At 37.8% G+C, this 17,171-nt stretch overlaps 2 protein-coding genes across 5 annotated transcripts in view; one reads left to right on the top strand and one right to left on the bottom strand.

Moving 5' to 3' along the window:
- Ecm2 (extracellular matrix protein 2) overlaps positions 1 to 6,102 on the top strand; it is a 34,664-nt gene extending 28,562 nt beyond the window's left edge. For all 4 annotated transcript variants that reach the window (XM_013356718.4, XM_013356717.4, XM_040271209.2 and 1 more), the window contains 3 exons: positions 2,325 to 2,464; positions 3,704 to 4,030; positions 5,837 to 6,102. In XM_013356718.4, the coding sequence (XP_013212172.2) occupies positions 2,325 to 2,464; positions 3,704 to 4,030; positions 5,837 to 6,005 (636 nt within the window). In that variant the 3' untranslated portion in view covers positions 6,006 to 6,102. The remainder of the gene's footprint in view (positions 1 to 2,324; positions 2,465 to 3,703; positions 4,031 to 5,836) is intronic.
- The window catches only part of Cenpp (centromere protein P), a 230,506-nt gene that overhangs the window by 81,236 nt on the left and 132,099 nt on the right, over positions 1 to 17,171 (bottom strand). The gene's annotated exons all lie outside the window — the stretch shown is intronic.

Here is a 17,171-nt window from a genome sequence, read left to right as displayed (position 1 = left end):
TAGACCTCCTGTCTCCACTCACAAGCAGCAGATAGAGTCACAGATACTCGGATTGAATAGCAACCACAAAGGCTTTGATCATTCCAGCAACTCTACAGCTTAAAAATTTTGATGGATCCCTATCAAAACAGTCTTGTGACCATCTCCAGGCCCAGAGCCCCATCCTCATTTCACCCCTGCAGCACCTCCCCAGCAGTTTCCAGAGGTGTAGTTTCCTTGCTGCTGGTGTTGGAGGGGGCGGGCCACGGCTTAGGTCATCTATGGCCAGTTAGTGTCAACACTCCTCATTTCTTACATTAGGAACACTGGGACCCAGAGTGTCTGTAAACACTGACAGACCCAGCCAGAAGTCAGGTTCCCTATCTGAGCTTCGTTTCTACCACACTGTATGATCATTCCATCGGAACCCAGGATAGAGCTCACCCTGGCAGTGGCTCTAGTGAGCCAGAAAAAGGTCATCTATTGTCACTTCATGGCTACCTCCTTCCCTCTTTCTCATATTTCCAAACTAAGAGATGTTTGGAAATTAGTAGTTATGTAACACTGGAATTTACCAACAATTGGCTTTACATCAGAATTACCTGGGTTCTCAAGATGTATAGACTCCTGGACCTATTTCAGACATCCTAAGTCAGATCCTTTACAGAACAGGGTAGAAATTTAGATTTTTTTTTTCTTTTAAAGGACTACTGGGGATTGAATCCAGGGTCTTGCACTTGCTAAGCAAGTACTCTACCTCTGAACTACACCCTGGTACTTTTAAAAATTTTGAGACAGGGTCTCATTAAGTTGCCAAGGCTGGACTCAAACTTGGGACCCTCCAACTTCAGCCTCCCAAATTAATTGAGATTATAAGCAGGTGCCAACACACCCTGATAGAATTTTCTTAAGTATCAAAATTTTATATAGATAATCCATGCAATTGGTAAAACACATACAACTTGGATGATATGTAAGAACAATGTGCCCATTCCCATACCTGATCTCTTTCTGGCTTTTCTCTCCAAAGAGACCTACCTGGGAGGGCTGGGCATGCAAGCATATAAGTGCAAAGCAAACACCATAAATCCTTCCTAAGTCACTGCTGCATGCCAGCCTCCCCCAATTCCACTCCTGAAGTCGGTCTCACATCATTCTTTCCTATAGCTGCAGCTGTCAGCACAGGAATGGGTATGCCATGACTTAGTTCCTGACTGAGGTATATTTAGGTTAGAATGTAAACTTTTTAAAAATATTTTTTTAGTTGTAGATAGACACAATATCTTTATTTATTTATTTTTATGTGGTGCTGAGGACCAAACCAGTGCCTCACATATGCAAGGCAAGTGCTCTACCACTGAACTACAACCTCAATCCTGAATTGTAAACTTTAAAAAACTCATGAGGTGATCCTAATGTACAGACAAATTTGGGGACCAATGATCTAGTTCACTCTTAATACATATGAAGGTAAAAGTGAAAAGCTGCAAGTTGCTTTAATAATACCTGAACTAAATGACAACAGAAAAGTTACCATGATGAAAAGTTACAATGAATACGTAATGCCAATTCTTCTGAATTCTGTTGAAAATAAGAATTTTACAATTCATATCCTTTAGCTAAAAATTCCTTCAATGCCAACTAATTTATCTTGAAGACAGCTAGCTATTAAAAATTTACTAATTGGGGTCTGAGGATATGCACAAGGCCATGGGTTCAATTCCCAGCACCACACACACACACACAAAAAAAAAAAAAAAAAAAAAAAGAAAAGAAAAAAATTATCTAAACTCTATCCAACTAATAGTTCTAACAAACTCTAGCAAACTCGGCTGGTTCTAAATTAAGGCTCTTAACTAATTAAAATTAACTTTTATCACATGGGGTTGTGGGAAGCTGTTCTGGAGGATGAGCCCCTCTTGGGCACCAGCTCTGGACCTTGGGCAAGCATTGCTGTCTCTCTAGGCTCAAGTTCCTAACTAGTGAGTGGAGATAAATAATTTCACCTACTTTCTGGAGTTTTGAAGTATAAATAAGATATTGTGAATCAGTTTTATAAATTAGAAAGTTTTATAAAAGAATGTGGCATGCTATATTTTATAACATATTATGGCTAAAAAATTAAATGAAATTCATTTAATTCCATAATCAGGATAGACAGTACTTTTTATTTTACTAGTTATAAAATATGACAACTTATAAGTATGAACTCACTTGAAAGAGCAATAAAACTCTTTAGATAACACTAAATAAGAACTCTTCATTAGAATTTTAGTCTCTGAAAGTGAAAATATTTATCAACTAACACAAATGAAAGAAAAATAAGTCTTTTCTCTTAATTATAGGAATTATACTTGGAAAATAACCAAATTGAAGAGATAACTGAAATTTGTTTTAATCAAACCAGAAAGATTAATGTGATTGTACTACGTTATAATAACATAGAAGAAAATAGGATTGCTCCTTTAGCCTGGATCAATCAAGAGTAAGTATATTCTACCTCTTCGCTTTCTTAGTGAGCTCTCACCCTACCCCAGGTTTGATTACTCTGTAGAGTTGTTCATGACATGACTAGTATTAGGATCACTACTGCCTACTGGACACCCTATTGCATGCCAAATGCTGAGCTGCTAGCACACAAATGCCACCATAGCTCTGCCTTCCACACAGGTTGTCAGGAGGTCCTCCTGTACCTCACTGCCTTCTTTTATCCAAACTTTCTCTTTCTTTGGCCTAACAATGGAAGCAGAGAGTAGAATCCATCTTCCTGGACAGGAATCAGCAGGCTCACTGCAGCCCTCAGTGAAGTAAGTAGGAGGCAGCTGGGGTGAGCCTTGGCAGCATGTCACAGATGATCTGGACAGGCTGGGTATGTCCTGGAACAATGTACCACAAGTAGCACAGCCTCTGAAACAAAGGCTGTTCAGAGGTGGAATGGAAAGAAATGAAAAGAGGCCTTTGCTGGTAATTGGAGGGTACCTTAGGCCCCTGTGTGTAGAGAAGTCTTCCTTAAGTGAAAAGAGATGGGCAGAAATCCCAGAAGACTCAGGGGAGGCTCCTGGAACAAGCCAGGAATTCAACACATTCCCTAGGTGCTCTAACGAGTAACAACTTCTAGATTCCTCAGTCTTATCCCAAGTTCTAGGTGTGGCACATCATCAAATCAAATGTGAAATGAAAATGTGGGGAGAAATACAAAATAAGTAAAAAACAAACAAAAAACTCAAGCAAAAAACTTTCTTGCCCAGGGCTCCTGGATTTCATCTCTCTCTTTTTTTTCCTAATTAATTTCTTTTTTTAATATTTATTTTTTAGTTATAGGTGGATACAATATCTTTATTTTATTTTTATGTGGCGCTGAGGATCAAACCCAGTGCATGTGAGGCAAGTGCTCTTCCTTTGAGCCAAAATCCCAGCCCTGGATTTCATTTCTGATTCAACAGTTCAACCATAGAAATATTTCAGGGAAATCTTTGGGCCTCCCCATTAACCCAAAGATGTGAATTTCTGGTATGCCCTAGGAAGGCAAATCTGTAGCTAGAAGGCAGTGTGGGTGATGGGAAGATGATGAGCCTTGCAAACAGACGGACCCATACCAGCACACAGTTACACTTATGTTTAGGATCATCACTGCAGACTGGTGCACATTTGGCCCTGTCAAAATTCAGAGTTGCTAGTCACTACTCTGACATTTCCTACCCTGTTCACTTTTTCTTTGCCACAGAAACCTAGAATCCATCGACCTGTCCTACAACAAGCTCTACCACGTGCCTTCCTACCTGCCCAAGTCTCTGCTGCACCTTGTGCTCATTGGGAACCAGATTGAACGGATACCTGGCTATGTGTTTGGTCACATGGAACCAGGCCTGGAATACTTGTACCTGTCATTTAACAGACTCAATGATGATGGTTTGGACCGAGTCTCATTCTATGGGGCATATCATTCTCTGAGAGAGTTATTTCTGGATCACAATGACTTAAAATCTATACCACCTGGGGTGCAAGAGATGAAAGCACTACATTTTCTGAGATTGAACAACAATAAGATTCGGTAAATTCTGGCCTTTTCAAGTATCAATTAAAATTGTGGCTGACAAAATATTTATATCATTAAACAGCCATGACATGAACTTTGGGATTTACCTAAAAAAAGAAAAAAAGGGGTGGATGGGATGAATTAAATGGGGTTGGGTTAAAAAAAATTGGCAATGCTAATAACTCTTGAAGCAAGGTGATAGGTACATAAGAATTCATTATGTTTTTTCTTTTTTTTTCCATGTTTGCAAATTTTTATAGTATTACTGAATATTATTACACAATACTTTAGAACATTGAGGACAGGTTCAAATAAGGTTGTGAAGTAATAAACAGACTATGCTACTACATATGAAATTTGAAAGAAACTTATCTGCACAGCACAAACAAATATATGCTAAAATTAAAATACATTCTATCTAGATTTTTCTGAAGGCAAAAAGTTTTTTTCTGAAGGAAAAATTCTGAATGAATTTATTGAGACTCAACTTTGTTCGCTTTTAGGGATATATTTTTTTTGCATATTTTCAGAAATTACCTGTCCCTTGATAGCACAACTAACTTAAGAATTAAGCTGGACATTTTGTGAATGTGATCTTTACCATTGGCAATGAGGAAGAGGGAAACTTAAGCTCTCTCAGAATTATGCCCCTTTCCCCTTCCCTATTTCTAAAATTCCGAACTAAATGCCTAAAAAACAAAGTAAAAGAAAGGTATAAGAATTTTTAGAAGTACTGGAGGAAGTGGCGGGTGAGGAAGGCTTTGTTAAAATTCAGCTTCAAACTTTGGGGGCCAAATGATTTTAGAGGTTATGCATCAGGAGACATAATGTATTTGTCTCACTGTTAGTGATTCTAAAATTTAACAGTGGATTTATGTGGCCACAGCCTGGGGACTCTTAGCACAAACTTTCTTCTCATCATTGAACCAATGGTTTCATTCAGAGAAGGTTATTGCTTGAATCTATTATTTCATTAGAGGTAATGAAACTATGAATTTCTATTTTTACCATTCTTTCCATGCTTATTAGCTAGAATCCCTCTCTAAAGAAATTTTGCTCATCAACTAGGGCTGTTTTGCTACTCTGAAAGGATGGACAAACACTCAATTCTTTCCTTTACAATGCCAGTCAGAATAAGTTAATGCCTATGGGATTCTACTTTAATATTTTGTTTTGAGATGCCCTCTTTCCCTGGAGAATGAACACATGCATGAGATCCATATGGTAAGCTGGAGACTGGAGAAGGGCCAGTCTTAGACTTTTTTTTTTTAGTTGTTGATGGACCTTTATTTATTTATTTATATGTGGTGCTGAGAATGGAACCCAGTGCCTCACACATGCAAGGCAAGCACTTTGCCACTGAGCCACAACCCCAGCCCAGTCTAGGACTTTTTAAAACCCAATTATATGGGAATTAATGCCCCTCAAAAGAGCTGCATTAATTCCTTGCAAGGGCAATGATCCTACCAGCTTTTCAAATTGCTACCCAGGAGACCAATCCTCCAGGAAATGAATCCTTGGGGAGACTAAGCACTTCAAATCTTAACACAGTGCTTCTGGTTTTCAAATCACAGATAGGAAGATTTCCCCTACTTGCAGGGTGTTATCATGCTCCATTCAAATGTATTTATAGCTTCATTTTTCACATTTCAATCTTTAATATAGTTGGAATATATTCTGGTTTATGATATGAGAAAAGGATCCAACTTTATTTTAAGAACAAAAGCATTTTTTTAAACAAATGTAAAACTTCAACTCCTAAATCATGAAGGCAGATTATTACTTGGACCATTTATGATTTGCACATCTATTTTTCCTTAGGAATATTCTTCCAGAACAAATTTGCAACGTTGAAGAGGACAGTGACTCAACTCTGGAACATCTTCATCTTGAAAACAACTATATTAAAGTTAGAGAAATATCACCCTATGCATTTTCATGCATAAGATCATATTCAAGTGTTGTTCTCAAACCACAAAACATTAAGTAATTCCAAGATTTCTTGTGACATTTATAAATTTTATTCATGTATTTGTTGTAGTAGCATTTGTCATTAATAAGAAATATAATCCTCATGTTATACTCAATATCATTATGCTGTCAATTGATTTGCCAATCCACAGATGAACAACCAAATATACATAATGCAAAGGGTGTAGTCTTCTAGCTTTATGGAAGGTGAAAACCCTCAGTTTCCCACCTCTAGAAAAAAGCCACCTCGCTAAAATATAACGTTATATATGCCTAGCTAGACCAGGAGAGTCTGGAACAAATAAGGATCCAACAATGGTTGATCTGACTCCTGCTGTTAGCTGAGAACTCCTCAAGTCCCTTTAAAAATTATGCATGTTATGATTTAAGACCAAGAAACACACTCCCAGGAAAAAAGAGAAAACAGAATTTATGAATTATTATTCTGTTAAAATAATGATTTGTTAATTTCTGTAAGATCCCGCGCTATAATTACTAGTAAAAATATATCTCACTATTGAGTTAGCTTTAGTTCTTGTATTAATTATATGTATGAATTTAAAACACTATTGTAATGGTAATTTCCTGGTTTAGATAACTGCACTGTGGTTATGTACATAGTTAGCATTAATGAAAGCTAGTTGAAGTGTACACATGAACTCTATACTATCTCTGAAAGTTTTGTAAGTCTAAATTTATTTTTTAAAGATAAAAAAACAGTACTTTCAGATCATCTTCATTATTCTTCACTCAAGATCAAAAGATTATGGAAAGCAGAAGAGTTTGTTAAAAATATAAATTATTTTTGACTATACTCTTATTAAATGTAAATCTAATACATGTACTTTCTTTTTTAAAATATTTATTCTTAAGCTTTAGGTGGATACAATATCTTTATTTTACATTTATGTTGTGCTGAGGATTGAGCTCGGTGCCTTGTGCATGCTAGGCGAGCACTCTATCACTGAGCCACAACCCCAACCCACATGTACTTTCGAAAACCTTTGCTCCACTAATCAAAGTTAGCACCTATCACTTTTGCTCTAATCTACTGAAATGTATCCTTTATTCAGTTCAACTAAACCCAACTTAAGTAGTGTTTTCATTTACCATATCCTACCCAAACCACATATTAAAGTTTTCATTCCACAATGACCTTTTATCTTTGCATTGCTAAAATAACACAGAAACTATGTTAACTTCACTTCTATTGTTACTCTCTCAGTGTTGTGTCTTGAAGCCAGACACCAGACTCAAAACTTAAATTTTAGACTTGGCCCCGCCTTGAGCAGCTTCCTCTAATTTTTAAGATTTCAGTTATTTAATCTCTTTCTTCCTCTCTTTGTTATTTAACCTCTCTCTTTTTGTTAGTTTGAGGGATTGAACTCAGAGTTGCTTTACCACTGAGCTACATCCCAGCCCACTTTATTTTTCATATTTCAAGACAAGATCTAAGTTGCCCAGGCTGACCTTGAACTTGCAAAACCTCCTGCCTTTGCCTCCCAAGTAGCTGGGATTATAAACATGTAACACTGCACTGGTTTAATCTTTTAATAGTTTTCCCATCACCCCAGGAACCTCCATCATGACTTCACAGGGCTATTATGAGAACCAAAGAAAAATGTAAAGCATTTTGGAAAACTGACTGTAGTTATTATCATCAATATTTCATGCAAAACTGAAAGTAACCAGCATATTCAACCAGTTTGGCAATTTCATGGTTAACTTTCTTTTTTTATTTATTTTTAATTTTTTTTAGTCATACATGACAGTAGAATGCATTTTGATATATAATATATACATGGAATGTACATACACCAATCATATTGTCTATTCTATTCTGCTGCCCTTCCTATCCTCCCTACTCCTCCCTCATGGTTAACTTTCAAGGCATCTGAGTTAATGTTATTTCTAAACTTTTGTTTCTAAGCATCTTTCTTTGATACCTAGGATTCTGAGATTTCAACATGAATAGAATAATATATGAATATAACTATTAGGCTCAAAGGTAAAAGACTGCAGGTGCTTGAGAACAGAAATAGAATCTTCTGGAAACAAAAAGCTTGGATTCATAATCAGTTTAGGAATGTAGGAGCATCACTAATTTAAACTGGCTGAACATAATTTAAGATAGAAGATAAGCTTACATATCCATTCAATAAGAATATTTGTGCAATATTTTCTGCTTGACTATAAACACATTGACATAAGTGGCTGAAGGACATCTAAAACATAAAAGGGCCTCAAACTGAATAAGGTAAGTCAACTGAGTTGACACAGAGAGATTACCAGCCATTCCTCCATTCATTTCTTATTCTGACCTCATTCAGCAGCATTTCAGATGCTGTTCTCTTTCACATGACAGAACAAAGGTCTCTCCTCTCTGCTAGGGCAATAAGCAAGAAATCAAGAAAGCAGGAAAATGCCGAGTCAGTCATTCAGGAGGCAATGCATATAGGACACTAGGCTAGGCCTTCTCTGCCTGGAGATTCCCAGAGAGGATGTGGCCACACCCAATGGCCTACAGAGACTACAAGCAAGGCTATTATCTGAGGAGCAGGCACATCTCTTCCCAGCCTTACAAAGGTAACAGAATTCCTAGTAAGAGCCTAAAATTAGAATACCTGATTGGAACTTTGCTCTTCAGTTGGAAGATTCATTTTTTTTCAACTGTTTTTATAGTTTTAAAAACATATCCAACATGGAACTTGTTCAGTCTTGAAATTTCATCATGTTCTGAATGGAATGTTTTAAGTCCAATAAAAAACAGTGATAAATGTTCTTATAGCAAACATTCTCCATGATATAAGATGATAACAAACAGATGTTTGATTTGGCCTCATAAATGTACTGTAACTACTAATACATATGTACACCAAGGAAGTCCTGGCCTAGCCATGGTCTAAAAATATAATCTTCATATATATATACAAAGGATGCTAACTGTATTTTTAAAAATTAATTTGAGGTACTGGGGATTGAACTTGGGGTACTCAACCACTAAGCCACATCCCCAGCCCTATTTTTGTATTTTACTTAGAGACAGGATCTCACTGAGTTGCTTAGCGTCTTGCTTTTGCTGAGGCTGGCTTTGATCAAACTTGCAATCCTCCTGCCTCAGCCACCCAAGCTGCTGGGATTACAGGTGTGCGCCAGTCTGGCTGTATTTTAAATTTTGAGGTGTGACTCATTATATATATGAATACTTTTGAAAGCAATAAGGTATGCTATAGTATAGGACATATATAGCCGGGTATCATGAAGAAATAATTATATCAGGAACCAGGAAACCTGGAAGCCCATGTATATTCTTCAGTGACAAATTATGCAGTCATTTTACCACTCTGGGATTCATTTGATTCAATTATAAAAATAACATATTTGGAACAGATCAATGTTTAGCACACTTGGAACTCTGTTTCTGACAAGGAAGTAAGTACATGTCTTCCAAATCAGGCAGTTTTGCTCTCATCAGAAAGGGTGCGCTCCCCCTCACCCTTTTTTTCTTCTTAAAAAAATCAATGGACTAGGTATTATCTAAATGACATACCAGCTTTTACAATCTACCAAGCATATAGCCATCTTCCTTCCCCTTTCCCCAGCTCTACCTACACTCCCAGACAACCAGACTGGAGAGTCCTGGTCTTAGGCAGGGGCTGCCTGTTGTTCCTTTGGAACTTGGACAAGCACAGGGGAGCAGAGTTAGCCCTGAGCAGCTTGTTGCCCATAAGTCCTGAGTGCTCCTTTTGAAGGGAGGGGCACAATGCCACAGAGCTCACAGACCTAGTGTGAAGCAGACAGGTGACAACATTGGACTCAGAACGTACAGGTAACAAAAGACAGTGACAGGGGAGTATGTGATCAAATCTGGACTCGACCTTCATTTTCTGACTCTGAAGCATGCTCCCTTCCTATTGGACCATGCTGTCTCCCTGAGTGTTTGGTCAAAAAGTCTGGGGAACCTAGAGCGCTGCCCTGAGAAGTATCCCAGTCACGATAGCTGATGCTTACTTAGAAAGCACTACCAACACAGAGGTGAAAGATAGTCAAAACCACCTCTCCTTGGGCTGGTATTGTCAGATGGCACCATATACATCTTAGAGGTCTTTCTCATTAAATCAGAATTAATTACTAGTTAAGATGAGTGCTTTTATTAAGTTTGGGGAAAATGCCCACAATATTATAGAATTGAAAAATCACATGAGCACAGCATAGGTACCTCCACCTATTATCAGGGCAGGAAAATTATTCCTATTCACGCATAGTTATTCCAGTAACTCCCTCCAACCCCCAGTGCTGGGATAAAACCCAGGGCCTTGTGTATGCCAGGCAAACATTGTACAACTGAGCTATATCCTGGGCTCCACTCCAGTAACTTTTTAATAACATGTTCTGTAAACCTTTGAATCCATTTGAAGTGTTAATAAATATGACAATACTTGTTTTAAGATTACTTTAGATTTGGTAAGTATATGAAAATTTAAGCCACAAAATTTAAGAACATGGCTAAAGAAAAAAACATTTACTGGCAGCACACTCTGTAAGCACAGTGCTATAGGCAAAAATGTTTTCACTGAATTGAGAAACTTAGGGATAAGAAAGGATGCCTGTGATATAACATGGGATATAATTAACACTAACTCCTACAACATACACATGCAGTTCAGAGAAGAAAAGGTCAACAGGTCTGAGCTGGGCCTGGAGATAGGAGATGTATCAATAGAGGGCAAGGGATGAAAGAGCATAACTCAAGCATGTCTTAGATCTGGGCTCACTGATCAACAGGAAGCTGGCCTCACTGCAGCAGGAATGAGTAGCAAGGGGAGGTCTACCAAGTCCAGGCAGAAGTGTAGCATGCCACCAAAACACCCTGAAGGGGGAAGGCTCCTATGAAAGCAGCGGTGTAAGAAAGGGAAAAAGATAACCAACCATGGCAAAAATCCAGAACACGCAGCAACTTGGGAGGCTGAGGCAGGGGAATCACAGGTTGAAGGTCAGTTTCAGCAACTTAGTGAGACCCTGTCTCAAAATAGCTCAGTGTAAAGTGCCCCAGAGTTCTGTCCCCAATACAAAAAAAAAAAAAAAAAAAAAAAAAGCCAGAAACAGAGTGAGTGGGAACCTACACAGCACAGATGCAAGGACTCCAAAAGGAATTCAAATAAGTAGCTGTCTGAACAAATAAGGGAACACACAGAGAAGTTACCAGAGAAGACAGCTGAACCAAGTCTTATGCTCCTGTTGGGAAACTGTGAAAAAGAGCCATTTGTAAGAAAATAGCGACTGAAGCTGGAGCGTCATGGTGGGGTTTACACCACAGGATGGGGAGGATGGTAATGACAGGAAGGCACAGGATGTAGCCCAAAGCCAAGTTAGGACACATGCCTGGAGGGGTCTGGGAATAAAAGAGCAGCTGACACTCATTTGGGGTGGGGGGAAGCAAACTTTATGGCAGTCTTCATGATTTAAGCCTCTGATCTCCCAGAGTCCCTACCAGGCTCCCTTCCTACTGGATAATGGAAGAGTTGTGCCTAAAGTCCAGCTCCTCAGAAAGTTTCCACAAGCACTTGCCCATCAGTCCTCAGTGCTCCACCACCTGGGACAGATCTGTGCATATTAATTAAGTCTGTATTGATTACCTAGTAGTACTAGTTAGATATTATTTCTTTGTATATGTGGGTGTTGTAAAATAGCTGCTTCTCCAAAAAGATCATAAAGCTTAGGAGAAAAGAGAAAAGTCATATTTTGGACCCTTGTATTCTTTGCTAAATGGCTGTTGGATCAAGAGTTCCATCTCCCTGTTCCCCAGGGTGAACTGGATCAACTCATGAGTTGTCCAAAGTTGATATTAACAGTAATCCTAAACAAAACAGAAATAAATTTGCAAACCTTCAGGATTTTCAAAGGAAAAATGAGAAACTAAATGGAAAAAGATTTATACAGGGCCATAAAATTAATTATGAATAATTTCTCCTATTCATATTTCTTGAAATGGACATGAGAAAGCAGAGTGTACTTTTTCATATTCTGGGGATGAACCCAGAGGTACTTTACACTGATCCACATGCCCAGTCCTTTTTATTTTTTATTTTGAGACAGGGTCTTGCTAAGTTGCCGAGGGTCTCACTAAGTTGCTAATGTTGGCCTCAAACTTGCAATCCTCTTGCCTCAGTCTACTATGTCTCTGAGTTTACAGGCGTGTGACACCACGCTCAGCCAGATTATAGTTTTTGAACAATTAACTCATGCTTCGACAACTGGTAATACTTAGTAATCAATCTGGCTGTTGTGCATAATAGCAACATTGACTATGTCCTTCCAAAGCCATCATTTAAACATACCATGAATTACTATGTTCCCAAGACGCTGACATAATAGAATACTCAAATTCTGCTGTTTAAGTGAAACCTCAAGAGTGGGATAAAACCTATAAGATATCAATTCCATCTCTCTCTTAATTAGAGAAAGAGAAGAAACTTTCCTCATAGAAGTATTTACAAACTCAAAGATGACTGAACCAAGATCCTTGATCTACCTAAAATTAAAAAATATTATAAATACCAACCCCAGAAGTTTCTGTCCAGCTCTAACCTAATACCAGATGACCATCAGGGGCCCTTAAATTCTAGATGACTGTAAAGTGTAGAGATTCATCTCTTTTAGTTAAACAAAAGCAAAAACAAGTATTACCGTTCTGAACTGGGATTAGTATTAGCCATGGACCTGGCCAAGTGGCTTAGTCTGGGTATCAGTGTCCATGTTCACAGAATTGGGAAAACATCAGTGTCTCACAGCTGATGGGATAATTAATGAGATGATTTCCTGAAAAAGTGCTGGGCAAAAGGCAGACATTAAATATAAATGAATGTTATGGCCTACATTGACAGATCTCAGGAAAATGGCCCACTGGGAGATCTGTGACTTGTTCAAGGCTGTCAGGCCTCTTAGCATTATTATTTATTTATTTTTGAGACAGGGTCTAGCTATGTTGCCCAGACTGGTCTTAAAACTACTGGGCTCAAGTGATCCTTCCCACCTCAGCCTCCCAAGTATCTGGGACTGCAGCCATGCGCCACCACACCTAGACTGATGTTACTTAAAATTACGGTTTCTTAGATCCATGTGAAACAGTAGATGAAGGAGGGAGCCTAGGACACTAGCAGAGTTCTCAGCATACTGCTGTGTACAGGGTCAGAACATAAACACCTCAGGCTTCACAGCTGGACATGTTCCAACAGGGAACCTGTGGCCATGCCAGCAGCTAAATAAACCATGGCTCTCCTGAGAAGGCGGCCCCAGATTTACAAGATTCATTTATGACCACCTTCCTACTGGGTCACAGTATGCTCATGTCCATGGCACAGCACAGAGCAAACTCTAGTGTCAAATATCCCTGAGCAGGATGTCTAGGCTGAGAGAGCCCAGTGGGTAAGGAGGCTGGAATTCAGAATCTAAACTATTTCTCATCATAGGTTTAAAAAAATTCCTGACCATAGCAAAGAAAATTAAGTTTGACCTGTGAGTATAATTCATGGTGGTTATCCATAACATCCCCAAAGGAGAAAAACTATATAGTATTTAAATTAGCCAGTCAAACAAGAAAAATATTTGATCAATAAGCTTGTCCTGTAGGTGGATTCCTATAGGACAAGCTTACTGAGAAATAACCTGAGTGAATCTCCAAGTGTCTCTTGCTAGCCTCCATCACAAGTCTGCACTGATAAACCCAAAGTTTGTGCAGCAGACTTTGGGCAGGGGGTTCCTGGCCAAGTTTGTTCCTTTCCAGTTTCACTACTGGCCCTCTGACCATCCACTCCAATTAAATCTCATTCAGTAGAACCAGAGGCACTTGTAAAAGATTTTCAGAGAAAGAAAAATCTACTACAAACTGCAGTCCTGCATTATACAAGTTATGATTCTTCATATCTCAAATTAGGATTTCACATGTTACATGTCTTTGCTTTGACTTAAACAGAAACATAAGGGACTTAAAATCTCTGCCAGAATTCAGTCCATCACATGCTATTATTTGCAAAGGAGTGAATGTTTCTAACTTAACAAAAGCACAACTATTTCTTCTACGAAGTTACATTTCCTTTTCTACTTGAAAACTGATAGTTAAAACTTAGTTACTTTTTCCTTTGCATAAAATGTGAAGAATGTGAATTCCACACCAGGGAAAGCAGAATTGTATTAAAAATAACGCGTGACTATACTAAATGCTGTATTACTTTGGAAAGGAAAAGGAATACATCATGTTATTAAAATGTCCTGGTTTGTTTCTAAGTAACAGAATCTCTGTGGTCAAATAAACTTACATTAAACTATCAGCTGATATAAGCAAATCATTTTGTAAGATGTGTTGTGCTTAAGATTTATTTTGCATAAACTTGGAATCACATTCACAATCACCAAAATTTATATGGGAACCGTTTCAGGGCTAATTCAACCAATATTGTGAAACTCAGAATAAAGACTGCATTATAAATTGTAAGTCTATTCTAGGGCAGTAGTTCTTAACTATTTGAAGGATGGGGCCCTTTTGAGACTATGATGAAAGCTATGATGGACTCTCTCTGCAAAAAAATATACACATGAAAACACTCTGCATGTACCAAAAGATTTATAAAATCTTTCCATAAATCCTCTAGGGATTCTTGTACCCAACATAAGAATCCCTGTCTAGTTAATATCTTAATTAACTTAAAATAAATTTTACAATATTTTATCAGAGTGGGCGGGGTATATAGCTCAGTTGGTAGAATGCTTGCCTTGCATGCACAAGGCCCTGGGTTCAATCCCCAGCAACACACATACACACACAGACACACACACACAAATTAAAACAATATTTTACCAGAGTAAGGATAAACCAAAGGATTAACATTAAGGCAAAGTGCCTTATTTTTTCTATTTTTTAAGCATTTATTCTACTTGTTCAGTAATATTTTCAAGGCTACGGAAAAGTTTAAAGATATAATGAGCATCTAAATACCCTTCACCTATATTCATCGATAATACCGTCAATTCATTTAATCTTTCTTTCTTTCTGTATACATTTGTTCACCTATCCATCCTTTTACATACTTGCATCTAAATCATACCTATCCATCCACCCACTTGTATACTTGTATGTGTAACTATACCTGTTCATCCACCCGTCCATCACCAGGTGACAAGTCTAGACCATTGGAATGTATGTTGCAGAAATCTTAATACTTCACTCCAATATGTCAATATGAATCACCTAAGAATAAGGATATTTTTCTCAAACAACCATGAGAAAATTATTAATTCTCTCAAATTATCAAATCCATGAAATTTTACACTGATTCAATATTATCTAGCATATAATACCTGCTCAGATCTCACTTGTCCCAATAATGTTCTATGCTATCATGAATGAGATAATAGCATAATCAAGATGTAATCAAGGTTTATAGACCTGTTATTGGCCATTTCTCTAAGGAGCCCTAATTCCATCCAGTGGGGAAGAGTATTTAGAAACACAGATCTGGAAGCTAGATATGGTTACTACTCTCAGGTACTCTCAGTTCAAAGACAGGAAAGTTTATTTAAACCATTACTTATTCCAATTCCTCAAAGCAAATTGACTTCTGAGACATTCTTTAAAAATATCTGACATCCATACAATATAATAAATTAAAATGTGGAAGTCCTTTGGCATTTATAAGCTCAAATTCTCACTAAATGATACTTTGTGGCAATAATTGATTTTTATAACTGGACACCTCAAGTAAGATGACAAGAGAGAGCTCTACCCTTTCACCTTGCAGACTTGAGTACGTGAAAGCTCAGAAGGCAGAGAACCAGAGAGACGCTTCCCACATGCTCAGAGAACTACTGCCATACGGGATTTCAGGGCTTGTTCTGCTAGAATTTTTCAAGATATGCTATACATTTGGACTTTAGTATAAAATTCCCTGGCTTTTAAAAATGTCATATGCTCCAAACACAGCTACAGGCTGAATATTGCCTATGCTTCATGATCTACAGGATGAAGTAAATTTATTATAAACCCAAGTGCCTAGTATACCACAAGGGACCCTTGAATATGAAAATAACCCATGAAATCTTAACCATCCATTTCTTCACAGAAGTTTTTTTGTGCAAAACCCTATGCTATGCAAATTTACAAACATTCTTAAAGTGACATTTCTACGTTAACACCTCCTTGCAGCCTTCATCCAACAGTGAGTTTCCTCAAACTTTCATCCTACTCTATGAAAACGGTTGTGGAAAAAAATGTCCTTGTTCTGAGGTTATTCCTACTAAAGTACTGAAGTATTAGGATGTATGCAAGTTCCTTCACCATACTCAAACCATTTGTTGGATGAATGGATGGTCTTCCTTGCAGCAGCTACTATTACAAGAAAACATTATGCAAACCACTCCAATTCCATGAGAAGGTGAGGGCACACAACATACTGGCTAATAAACATCAGAAAACACAAATGGCTGGTAGGCATTGTGTGCATTCACAGTTCACCTCTACCACACAGCTCCTAGAGTACCTACCTGCCTCATCAATTATTTTTTTTAATATTTATTTTTTAGTTTTAAGTGGATACAACATCTTTATTTTACATTTATGTGGTGCTGAGGATCGAACTCAGTGCATCAAGCATTTTAGGTGAGCACTCTACCACTGAGCCACAACCTCAGCCCTATCCATTAAATTATTTATTTGCATGACACAATTTCTAAGGTCCTTCCCTGTTGTGATTTGTATTTGAATTGTGAACACTCCTGTTCATGTCTAGACCAGAGAAGGGGTAGACAGGGTTTCAGAAATCATATGTGACCTTGGCATTAATTTATTTTTATCTTCACCATGTTACAATATATAGGGCCAAAAAATAAATTTGCATTTAAGTTCCTTTTAGGGCAATCAATATTTCTGTTCATAAAGTGTCACTATAGAGGCTATTACTTTTCCAATTTATCTTCTTGTTTGCAATATAATACGCAGATTACGCAAGACTTTGGTTTTTGTTTTCTGTCATACATAGCACCTATAATCAAAATACTGTGTACTAATTAAAAATATTGCCATACAATTAGTTCTTCAATATTTAGGCCAAAGCCACGTGAGGAAAAAATATCAAATGTATAGAAAAGCGGTCCCCTCCATAGGACCTCCTGAGGAGCCAAACACAGGAGATCT

The sequence above is a fragment of the Ictidomys tridecemlineatus genome, chromosome 13, assembly GCF_052094955.1.
Source record: "Ictidomys tridecemlineatus isolate mIctTri1 chromosome 13, mIctTri1.hap1, whole genome shotgun sequence".
Classification (NCBI taxonomy): Eukaryota; Metazoa; Chordata; class Mammalia; order Rodentia; family Sciuridae; genus Ictidomys; species Ictidomys tridecemlineatus.
Note: the sequence above shows the minus strand (reverse complement) of the source record. Positions and strands in the feature narration are given on the sequence as shown.